The sequence below is a fragment of the Scyliorhinus canicula genome, chromosome 16 (genome assembly GCF_902713615.1).
Source record: "Scyliorhinus canicula chromosome 16, sScyCan1.1, whole genome shotgun sequence".
Lineage (NCBI taxonomy): Eukaryota > Metazoa > Chordata > Chondrichthyes > Carcharhiniformes > Scyliorhinidae > Scyliorhinus > Scyliorhinus canicula.
In genome coordinates this window covers 100,363,119-100,375,990 of record NC_052161.1, presented here as the reverse complement: position 1 = coordinate 100,375,990, position 12,872 = coordinate 100,363,119, and the positions used below count along the sequence as shown (strand labels likewise).

Genomic DNA, 12,872 nt, shown 5'->3' with positions numbered 1-12,872 from the left:
TGAAATGTACACAAGTAGATCACCACAAAACTTTATAGTACTGAAGATGAGATAACTCATCCAGGCACACAGAGAGGATAGTTGTAGTAGTGTTGCTTTTTTAAAACTACATCAAACATTGTACCAGTCACATATATGCCAGGAACATATCACTCTTCCGAGCTGTGGGCCTTAATTTACTGAAAATCCTGAAACCAGAGGTTTGATGGAAGTATCAATTCCAAAATGAACAGCAAGAGGAGAAAGAAAAGTAAACAGCAGCAGAAACTACTTTGGGGATGGAGAAAATGGTGATTATAGTGCCCAACAAGCTGGTTCTTGTTTTGGAGTCAAAAGCCAACATTTATGCTGTTATCATTTAACTTTAAATATTTTGCAAGTTTCACCAAATGTAATAAATTTCTCAAAAGCTTTTGGATTCTTAACAGTAAAGGTACTGGAAAATAGCTTGAAATGATGCTGGGATTGTTCTCCTTAAAACAATAACAGCTAAAGATGTTCAAGATCATGAACAGTTTTTATAGGTTGAATAATGTTTCTAGTGGCAGAATAGACAGCAACCAGATTTAAGTTCCCAGCAACCGTTTTAAGGTAACTGGCAAAAGAGTGACATGAAAAGTTGTTCTAACTCAGCAACTTATGATCTTGCATGCACTGCCTGAAAGTGTGGTGGAAGCAGATTCAATAGCAACAGGAGTTTGAGGAATATTCAAAGGGAAAAATGTTGCAGGGCAACAGGAAAAGGGTAGGAAAGTGGGACTAATTAGATGGCACAGACACAAATGGCCAAATGGTCTTCACATTCTGTATAGATGAGGATACCTTAGCTTCAGTTAAAATAAAAATTGAAGAATGAAGAACCAGAATGGGACAGCAAAGACACTGATGAGCATTCCAAATCTATTTTCTTTGTATCACTATTACAATTGCTACTCCTTGCAATATTTATGAAGGCCTCCTTAAAATGCCACAAACGTGAGCATAGTATTTTAAAAATGTCTAACTAGATCAGGAGTTCTCAACCTTTTTTAACCCATGGACCCCTATTCCTCTTAATTTTTTTTTGTGGACCCCCATAGCCATTCCACAGAAAAAAAAGCTTCTTATATGCGTGGTAAACTAATCCTAAAGTCCATCTACCTTACTGTGAGGGTTGGAAACGGATTAGCAGTATTTTCGTACGTTGCCAAACTTATTCTAATATGATTACTGTGTTAAATCATTCATTAAACTTGTCAAGGAGAAACGTGGCATAAGCGTCAGGTCAACCGTGGGTATTTAATAAGCTGCTTCTGTCATTAAAGGTCCTCCGGGCTGTTCCTAGGGGACAATAGCCCGGGCAATCTTCAACAACAACTGTCATTAAAGCACAATAAACCCATTTGTCATCAACCGGTATGGATTTTTTTTTTCTCAGAATACAGTACCACAAAAATAAACACAGCAAATGCACCTTTTTGGTTCTGAGCCCCTTCAGCCCTCAAGGTAAATTAGATAGATTATAATCTCTTTGACCTTTGTCAGTGCGAGAGAGAGAGAGAGAAAGGTGAATATTCATCATGAAAACAAACATTTTTTTCTACTTGATTCTCAGTAATAACAATTGTTCTGAAGTAGATGATTTAAATTCACTAAAGTTGCCAGTAGCCTAATGTGCTACCTTCTGGAATAACAACCTGCAGAACAAAGTGCATAACTAGATCCTTGTTGGCAAACTCAAGGGTAGCAGGGTAAGATAGTGAGGTACCAAATTGGTACAAGAATATTTTGATGTGAACACAACCAGTATTTTTTTTTCTCTTGGAAGAAATGATACTCCATTAATGGGTATCAAATTGCTCTCAACACTGAAGACCAGCCAGCAACCTGACACACCAACATCAAAGAGTTTTGAAGCAATCTTTCCCTTTGACTCGAGCTACAGTTCTCAGTAGTTTGGTCTCATCTTTACTCAGCTGCCCAACTACCTGCGGTTTCTTTAAAAACAATCAGTATATTTGTTTGTTTTGCATTCCACATTGAACACTCTGCATGCACAATAACTCCAGCAGGATCGAATTATTCACACTCTGTGACAGGCCATTGTACATATCAAATTACAGAAGACTGTTAGGTGGTGAGATAATTATGACCACTAACGCTTTAATTGTCCACGTGAATTAACTCACTTTATTGGAGTACACAGAACAGATCAAGACTCCACAAGTATTCAGTGACAATTCTTGAAGATCTTTTTGGATAGTTGGAGCCTGCTACTGTGCATTGCAGCTGCTACGTAAACTATTCTTGACCCTGCAAAATTCCTGTTCCATCAAATCTGCAGATGTATGTTATTCAAACCAAATCTGGATGTACAGCACCAAGTTATTACAGGAAATATATTGAGCCACTGCTGTTGCACACTCAGACAATTAATAAACAATAAAAAGCAAATTAAATCTAGCATAATTTAATAACTTTTGCTAAAATAAAGCAGAACTTTGAAGAAATTTGATCAGTGTGCAAAACAAAAAGTGAAAACTCTGCACACAATCAACAACACTACTGCATGCAAGATGTAGAAACAACATGTTAATATAACATGAATGGTGGGAGCTGCAACTGCCTACAAACTTCATTTGGTCACAGAACACACTGTTAAATAAAATTAAATACACATCACCACAGTTTTGAAATTATACATAAACAATTATTTTTAACTTCTAGATATTTGAAGGCCCCGTCCCCACAACTACAGAAAACGAAATACAGCGCAAGAGTCAGCGGGTTTAAAGGATAGCAAGACATTACTCCACTCAAGAGAAAATTAAAACCCAGCAATGGCCTGACAATATAGATAACTAAATTAAACACTAAAACTGTTGTGAATGTTCTGCAGGTCTGGCAACACATGCAGAGAGAGGAGGAGAATTCACGTCAACATTTCAGGCTGATATGCCTTCTGGAGTTCTGATGAAGGGTCAACCACCTGAAATGTTAATTCTTTCTCCATCAACAAATGCTACTAAACCTAGAATATTTCCAGAACTTTGTTTGATTCGGATTTGCAACATCTGTAGTACTCTGCTACAGAAAGAACAACTAGTTTCCGCTATAATCAAACTGAGTTCCCCCAGGACAGAAGAGTAGAAAGGAAGAAAGTCACAAGTCACTATCCTGATAACTATCCTATCCAGTGACCTCAATTGTATCTGCCAATGGGGCAGCCATGGCTTCAGTCATGATGGTTTTCATAGTTGAAACGCTATGGTCAAGTTACTAGTGCAAAGAAAAGCTACCATTCATGGAATCAAATACATGGATAAAGTAAAGAGATTGGATGAGAAACTTTTAAGTAAGCCAGCGCATACAGCCTATTCGCTAAAAACTTCCATAGAAGATTTGTTTCAAAAATTCCCCAAAAAATAACAAAACTGAATTTTATTGTAAATGTGTCCTGCTGGACATTGCTGAAAATTAAAACGCCCATCATTCTATGCAGAAATTTAACCATCCATTCCAGATGCTACAACAAAAATCCTTGCACAACATTTAACAACTTCTGTTTATCTAGATTTCACAATATTAAAACAGAAAATTGGAATTTATTCCAACATTGCTATTTCATTTTAACTCTTCCCTGTCATAAACACGAACACACACACGGAAACAAAACACCATAAACAAGTTTACACAGCAAATGCTTAGGATCTGACATGCACTGCCTGAGGATGTGGAACAGGCAGGTCAAATTGGAACATTCAAAGGAATTGGATCATCATCTGAAAAGGAAGAATGTGTAGGGCTATGAAGAAAAGGCAAGAGTGGCACTAGGTGAACTACTCCTGTAGAGAATGGTACAGATGGGCTAAAGGGCCTCCTTTGTGTTGTAACCATTCTATGATGCTATTCTATGTTACTTTACATCACCACCTCTATTGCCTGATACAATTTTGATCAACTCTAAAATGCAAAGCATTTCTTATAATGTCTCACAAACAATTTTTGTGTTATTGCAAATGATTTCTGTCGTAGAGCTTCCTTACATCTCTATCTCTACAGAAAATAACACTTAGGGTTATCAGAGCTTTCTTTTTGATGAATAAAGGCACAAGAGGAGACATTAAATTATGCACGTCATATAATTACCTCCTCTTCTGCCAACGTTAACTGCAGCAGGGGCAGAATTTTACTGCATATTGAGGAGAATGCAACTAGCAAAATTCAGAAAATGATCAGCACAATAGAGTTATTTTTTTTAAGCAGATATTTCGTTTTTGAGGCACAATCTTGCACGTAACCTGTCCCTGGAGCATTTGGCCAGCATTCTGCTAATCCTAGTGGATATTCTGATCCAAGTGCATCTTCCAGTTTTGACAGTATCGAATCCAGAATGCATAGAACACAAAAGGAGTACTCCCTCTGAAATCAGTTAAAAGTAAATCACAACTCCCAACAACCCCACTGCAAAACAGCTGGGGCACAAACACTGGTTGATCTCCCAAATGTGACACACAACCCCCTTTCCCACTAAAGAACCGTGTAATGAATTCACAATGCCTCTGCAGCAACTCTGCTTGAGGCATTTGCAAGCAAATCACCATTTTGATATCACCACAATACACCAGATAAACAAATCAGTATGCAAACTCCGAATTATGATTTTAAAATATATGTCACAGACCACAATTTTTATTCCAAAATCTTTTTGCTTTCTTAGCCAGTCTCAATTTCTCCTTCAGTTTTTCAGCCAGCACTCATTAATTTGCCAAGTAGTGGAGTCCTAGTTAGGGACTGTTCCACAAACTCCCAGCTCCAAAACTGGCCTGGCCAAGTATTGGTTTAACATAACCTAGTAATGCATTGTCAAAAATAATGACACTTCCTCCATCCACTGTTTTCTTCCCAAACATCATGCACAAAGACAAAATCTCACCTAAGCAACTCAGAGCCAATGCAATAAGTGTACAAGAGCGATTTACATTTGTTTATCGTTGCCTAGATATGTATCTGCCAAATCCCAAATTTCATTACTATAATGTAAATTTAACCCATTTTAAAACTTGTCAGAATAGAAGTGCTTTGTTATGGTTTAGTTAGAACTCTCATCCATCAAAATCTTTCACATATCACACAGTATACTGCTAATCTTCTAAGTGAAGTCAAGGATAAACTGGTTTGCTGTTATGTATTTGCATTTGATTTTTAAAACACTTGTCTGGTGTTAATGTTACTAGTCCTCAAAAACCTGTAATTAACCATCAGACCCTGATCCAAGCACAATTTATCAACAATGTTAGAAGATATTGAATAGAAAGAATACTTAGTTAAAATGACAAATCATTCATTTAAAAAACAGAAAAGTTTCTATTTTAACTTTCCAGTTTCCACTGATTCTGAACTCTGCCGCAATAAAAAATTCTAGTCCAGCCAGAATGATACAACAAATATTTTATCGGAAAAATAATCAATTCCAAAAACAAAAAACAGTTCCTGTTTTGGTTTTGGGATAAATGGAAAAAAGGCATGGTATTGTGAAAGCAAAAATACATAACCATGAAATAGAGCCACTAATCTATTCTGGTTCTCAAAACAAGGCTGACATTGTTAACCCAGAAGTTTACTTTTCTCCAGCCTGATCATGGAGGAGGCAAGATTTGTTAAAAAAAGTATCAGTTGCAGATGATGCAAAGTAAACAGTTATTATTGGAAGAAGCATTACAGAACTTTTGGCAATACAGCAGAAACTATAATAATGGTTAGAACCAAACCTGCCCCACAGGCAAGTTAGAGGCACATGAAAAATATCCCCCAAATATCAGGAGAGGGACATATCGGTGCTTTTGATCACTGGTTAGCATTTACTCGTAGGGCAAATGCATATTTTTAAAAATAAATTAATTTAGAGTACCGAATTAATTTTTTCCAATTAAGGGGCAATTTAGCAATGGTCAATCCACCTAACCTGCACATCTTTGGGTTGTGGGGGTGAAACCCACGCAGACACGGGAAGAATGTGCAAACTCCACACGAGTGGAGTGACCCAGAGCCGGGATCGAACCTGGAACCTCAGAGCCGTGAGGCAGCAGAGCTAACCACTGCACCACTGGGCTGCCCTCGTAAGTGCATTTCTGATGGTGTACTGCAGCCAAAATTCCAGACGAGCACCATTTATACAAGGCAATGTCTTTATTCTACAACTCAAAATACTGCTGTCACTTTAAAAGCACACACTCAGAAAATTCCATCCATTGTTTTGGGATAAATGGAAGAAAGACAAGGTATTGTGAAAGCAAAAATACATAACCATGAAGTACAGCCCGGCTCTGGGTCACTGTCCGTGCGGAGTTTGCACATTCTCCACGTGTTTACGTGGGTTTCGCCCCCCACAACCCAAAGATGTGCAGGCTAGGTGGATTGGCCACGCTAAATTGCCCCTTAATTGGAAAAAAAAAAAAAATTGGGTACTCTAAATTCACAAAAAAACAAGAAAGTTCCATCCATGAACATGTGCAAGTGCACACAAAGACAGAACTGAACTTTTATGATTGTTTTTAAATATAGTTATTGAAGACTGGGGATCCATTTTCTTTTACTGAACTCTTCCAGGCCTCTGGGGATGATCAGCCATTCATGAATACTCCCTTATTCTCCCCAAGGGGTTGAGTACAGTTCTGAAGAAATATAGAAGTTTACATCACAGAAGGATATTCAATTATCGTTTTGCCTTCAGCTGCAATGTTTTCTTCTCATAGCCCTATATCTTTTCAGAAAAGGTGCTTCCACTACCTGCATTTTCAATGAATTACATATTTTGGCCCCTATGTCTCTGGCCCTCCCAGCTTTCAGAACATTATCACTATATTTATGTTCTCGTTTCTTGTTCTTCCTGCTAAAGTGTACCACCTCTCGCGGATCTTTAAAAACTCATTAATTATGGATTCTAAGTTATAATTGAGTCTTTGCAATTTGATAAAACATGACCACAAATTGGCACATACCTTACAGACATTTTGGTCTAATTCAAAACTATTTAAAAATATTAAATTCTTTTATTCCTTAATCCCATTTCTGCAGCTTTTATTGATTTTTGATGAAGGGTGAAGCTTTGTGATTGTAAACTAGTACAGTAGTCCCCCTTTATAACGCGGGTGTTGGGGTCCAAGACAGCCACCCGCGTTGTATCCGAGCCGCGGATATCCATGATGGGGGTTTTAAATTTATTTAAAAATCTATGCTAGCGCTTCCCATTGTGAGTCTACGGGGGGCGGGGGGAGAGGTCAGACCCCCGTAGACTCACAATGGGAAGCGCTAGCATAGATTTTTAAATAAATTTAAAACCCCCATCGTGGATCCAATTAAAACAGTGTCAATTTCAGCGGACGGCTCACTTTGATCCGGAGAGGGAAGCTGCTCTCTCACTGATGCAATCAGCCGGCCGCTGAAATTGACACTGCCCGCTGCTCTCTCCCTCCAATCAGAAACATTAAAACTTAAAAGTTGGATTGGAGGGAGAGAGCAGTGGGCAGTGTCAATTTCAGCGGCCGGCTGATTGCTTCAGTGAGAGCAGCTTCCCTCTCCGGATCAAAGTGAGCCGGCCGCTGAAATTGACACAACTGACAGTTGGGGTCCATCAGCCCCCCCGCGGTATATCGCGAACCGCGGTATTGCGGGGGACTACTGTAACTAGTTAGCATGGTTTCCATCCGCCTGGCTTGGCGACTTGATGTAATTTCTACACCTGTAGAAAATTGAGTATGTCATCAGGGGATCGGTGGGGAGATTCTACCTGAAGTGGCAACCATTTATTTTCTTTTTTAAGGACCTAGACACCATCAACTGTTCGGGGGGTTTAGTTCATAGTGGGGCTCATTTGTCTGTTAGTTATATGGGAAAATGTGTGTGTATATATTATATATATTTATAAAATTCAATACAAATCTTCTTTACCTGGTCTTGCCTACATGTGACTCCAGGTCCACAGCAATGTGGTTCACTTTTTAGTACCCTCTGAAATGACCAAGCTCAAGGGCAATTAGGGATGGGTAATTGCCAGCGATGCCCGCATAGATATAGGAGCAGAATGAGGCCACTCAGCCCATCAAGTCTGCCCAGCCATTCAATCACGACTTATATTTTTCTCCTCCCCATTTTCCTGCCTTCTCCCCCTAACCCCTGATCCCCTTATTAATCAAGAACCTATCTATCTCGGTCTTCAAGACACTCAATGATTTGGCCTCCACAGCCTCTGTGGCAAAGAGTTCCATGCATTCACCATCCTCTGGCTGAAGAAATTCCTCCTCATCGCTGTTAAAACAGAGGATCATCCCTTTTGTCTGAGATTGTGCCCTCTGGTTCTAGTTTTTCCTCCAAGCGGAAACATCCTCTCCATGTCCACTCTATCCATGCCTTGCAGTATCCTTAAGTTTCAATAAGATCCCCCCTCATCCTTCCCCAAACTCTAATGAATGAATAAAGAAAACTAATCCAGTCTAGCCGAGAACTGAAGCTGGTCCAACATTAATAACAAAGTCAAGGAAGTTTATTTTATAAGACCGTACCAATCTAAAATCCAGGTTATCTAGAAGGTGCTGTGTGTAAGGAATGTTCACATTGAAGTTTACTCACCATTTCTTAAAAAACCGTGCTTTCACCCTGAAGGCACCGTCAACTTGCCTGTAAATGGTCCTGTTGCTCACTACCTCCCTTTGATATCTCACCAAAATAATTTTTAAACATGAGTTTATGCAATGCGGGCATTGTTGGTTGGGTCAACATTTATTGCCCTTCCCCAATTGTCCTTGAGACAGTGACAGTGAGCGAATTACTTGAATTGCGGCAGTCCATGTGGTATGGATACATGTACAGTGCTGTTAGATTGGGAGCTCCAGGATTCTGACACAGTGCCAATAGAGGAATTGTGATATATTTCCAAGCGAGGATAGTGTGTGACTCGAAGGGAAACTTGCAGGTGATGGTGCTCCCATGTACCCACAGCCCCTTTTTATGCAGACCTGAACAATGAGTAGAACTTAGTAGAACAATGCCAGAACGTAGTCAGATCCTGACTCAACTAACATTTACCCACATGCACTTCCAAGAGGAAATTGGGCAGACGTCATTGCAGATTTCCTCCTCCCTTAACCAGGGACACAGGGGCCTATTTTGGGTGGTATTACCTTGGGTATAATCAGTTAAATAAGGACAGACCATGGTTTGAGCTTAGAGCCTTTGTAGTCTGCATGGCTCCAACACTCACTATGTTAAACCAGCTATGCTATTGGCGTGGGAGGCTTCAAAGCTTTATGAAAACAATTCCTCTTCACTGCCTTGGATTATGAAATCAGATTTCAGTATCGGTCAAGTTGTACCGATATGTCTATTTTTGCTTTCAGCAGTAACGGGAAAGAAAAACACAAATTATGATCTGGATAATAATACAACGGTTATTATAACTGGATAACCAGATTAGTCAATTATTTCACCAAATTGTACTATTGGCTGAATGTTAGCTATCGCAAAACAAAAACTACCAGATCTTTTGTCACTACACATGCATAAAATGCAAGCATTAAAGCCTTAAAACCAACTTCAGTAATATTGCAATTAGTAATACTCCAATAAGAGATCGTGAAGGTAGTCAGGAAACACTCCTCATTCCTAGTTCTTGCAGGTTACTTTCATATGTTACAAATATCTTATTAAAAAAAAACAAGATCTGATATTATACAGACAGTCTTATTCAATGCAAACCTACCATACACAATCTCTGGGCTTTTTGTGGAGTTTAATTGTTGTGATTCATTTTCCTCTACCTCTTTTTCCTCCACTTCAGCAGACTCCTTGCTTTCGAGGTCTTGATCTTTGTCATCACTAACAGGGGTTTCCTCACTGTTCTCTTCCTCTGTGGCAACTTCCAGACTGGTACATGGAGCAACAGGGGAAGGTGGCATTTCCAACTTTGCTGCTGTCCGAAGAATGTCTGCATTCTCTACACTAGTAGAGGGTGGAGGAAGGTCTTGTGATCCACTTTCTAAGGTGCTTTGTGTTACTTCCTGTCCTGCAATACCATTGATGTCATTAGTGGTGTTAATAGTAGCAGGTACAATGATTTCATTAGCTGGAGCATCAATCATTTCTCCAGGTGGACTTGCACTGTCCCGCTCTTCTTGTTTGTCGTCTTCCACCTCCCCTTGCAAACACAAGTTAGGTGCAGAGTTCTGTTCCTCTTTAGGAATGGATGGTTCAGATGATTCCTCCGTAGAATCTAAAGGTGGAAAAATAGAGAAGCTAGAAGCAGGTTCTGTTGTAACCTCCTCTTCTGCCTCTTCCTCCTCAACTTCCTCCTCCTCTTCTTCCTCTTCTTCCACTTGTAAAGGGACAGGATCAGGATCAGGCGGTTCTCCATCTACCACTTTCTTTTCTACAACGGTTTCCGGTCTGACATCTGGTGAAGCACTTTTCACTGGTGGCTCCTGCTTTGGTTTCTCTTCTGTGTGAACAGAAAGCCAGCACATTTTATTATCTACACCTATTGGGACACACAAATGAGTAGTTTATACAAATTATATCTTAAATGTTTATTGTAAACAAAATGTAAGCTCATTACATTTTTAAAACAAAATCCTTGACAGCTATTACAGCTAATTCAATGATACCTTCTTCAAGAACATAAAAGAGAAATATAGTAATGGAGGGAGAAAAAGCCATCCAACCACTCTGGTCTTAGTTGCTCATCCGGATTGGATCCCATTACGTACATGCACAGGAGGAGGAGATATTTTGATTTCTAAAATTAAATTTCCTTCATTAATAATTTTGCTCTAAGTGCGTCTGATTCTTATCTTACTGTGCTATCAACTAGGAAAAATACATAATTGTGGTTGCGACTAGATTAATTGCATTGACTTTGAACTCTTAAGCCTACACACGATGTTCAAAATTACCAAACAATGTTGTAATTTATTCAATTTGTCCTTGGACCATGAGCTTGAAAGTGACAGGCTCCAAGTACAGGAATTGGATTGAATAGCCTTATTGCCTTTTAAAATAACTGCTTGTATGTATGCAAATCCTCAGCAGCAATGAAGACCATTACCCTTGAAGTGTTGCTGAGTTCGAAGGCTCATCTTTAAGGTATTCAATAAACTGAAGCATTGCTAAAGGATTCTGGCTGAAGCAGAATATTGATTACATAGCTTTATCTTGAAGTACTGAAGCACTGCAAGACTTTGAGTTAGATGTTAGATAGCAGCAGGAACTGCTCTTTCCAATCGGAGGTTGAATTTTCACAAACTCGAGGAAATTATAAATTTTGTATTCAAAAGTAGTTAACATTTGCAGGCTTCAACATATCTTATGAGAATTACACTATGTATTGTATGATATATCTCAGTAGCACGGTCAGATTCACTGGAAGCTGCCGGATTGAATAAACTAAGACACTTCAGCAAATTGGACACTATTAAATGCAATATTGTTAACTTTCTACAACTTTGCACCTGAGAAATATCTTGTCTGGTCATTCCAAGGATTGCATGTTAAAATTAGATGTCACTATAAAATGATCAGCCATCACATTAAAAACATTGGATATACAGTAATGACTTTTAAAAAATATATCTACATATATATGTATTTGTTTCATCAATAAACGTGAATCTAAAGATTACTCAAAAGAGCCTCTGTTTTCAATATTGTTGTACAACATGGTTCCTTACACTTAAACTGCATTCACATAGTACCCTTAATGTAGGAAAACTTCAGGTGCTTCAGAGGAATGTAATATATTAAACTGACACCAAGTCAAAGATGACATAACTGGTGGATGACTGCAAGCTTGGACAAAGTGGCAGGCTTTAAGAAATGTCATAGAGTAGTAGAATGCTTTCGGGAGGAAATTAGAGTTTGAGGCCTAGACAGCTTTAGGCGGGAATGAATGATTTGGGCCTTGACAGTTGAAGGCATGGTTGTCAATGGTTGGTGGGGGGGGGGGGGGGGGGGGGGGGGGGGGGGGGGGGGGGGGGGGGGGGGGGGGGAAGAGAGAAGAAGAGCCCAGGGAATGGAGAGCAAGCAACCTCAGAGAGAGAGACAGAGAGATAGCGAGTGAGCGAGAGAGAGAGCGCGAGATAGAGCGAGAGAGGTAGAGGCAGCGAGAGAGAGAGAGGCAGCGAGAGAGAGAGAGAGAGAGAGAGAGAGAGAGAGAGAGAGGCAGCGAGAGAGAGAGATAGAGAGATAGAGAACCAGCGAGAGAGAGAGAGAGAGGCAGCGAGAGAGAGAAAGAGGCGAGAGAGAGAGAGACAGCGAGAGAGAGAAAGAGGCAGCGAGAGAGAGAAAGAGGGAGAGGCAGCGAGAGAAAGAGGGAGGGGCAGCGAGAGAGAGAGAGAGAGAGAGAGAGAGAGAGGCAGTGAGAGAGGCAGTGAGAGAGGCAGAGAGAGAGAGGCAGAGAGAGAGAGAGGCAGAGAGAGAGCGAGGCAGAGAGAGAGAGAGGCAGAGAGAGAGGGAGGCAGAGAGAGGGGAGGCAGAGAGAGGGAGGCAGAGAGAGGGAGAGAGGCAGAGAGAGAGAGGGAGGCAGAGAGAGAGAGAGAGAGAGAGAGAGAGAGAGAGGAGAGAGAGAGAGAGGGAGGCAGAGAGAGAGAGAGAGGGAGGCAGAGAGAGAGAGAGAGAGAGAGAGAGAGGGAGGCAGAGAGAGAGAGAGAGAGAGAGAGGCACAGGCAGAGAGAGAGAGAGGGAGGCAGAGAGAGAGAGAGGGAGGCAGAGAGAGAGAGAGGGAGGCAGAGAGAGAGAGGGAGGCAGAGAGAGAGAGGGAGGCAGAGAGAGAGAGGGAGGCAGAGAGAGAGAGGGAGGCAGAGAGAGAGAGGGAGGCAGAGAGAGAGAGAGAGGCGCAGGCAGAG

The 12,872-nt window shown here is 40.4% G+C and overlaps 1 protein-coding gene across 30 annotated transcripts in view; it reads right to left on the bottom strand.

Annotated features, from left to right (window-relative positions):
- Positions 1–12,872, bottom strand: part of LOC119979278 (eukaryotic translation initiation factor 4 gamma 3-like) — a 504,690-nt gene that overhangs the window by 165,102 nt on the left and 326,716 nt on the right. For all 30 annotated transcript variants that reach the window (XM_038821282.1, XM_038821283.1, XM_038821288.1 and 27 more), the window contains one exon: positions 9,737–10,471. In XM_038821282.1, coding sequence (XP_038677210.1) covers positions 9,737–10,471 — 735 coding nt within the window. The remainder of the gene's footprint in view (positions 1–9,736; positions 10,472–12,872) is intronic.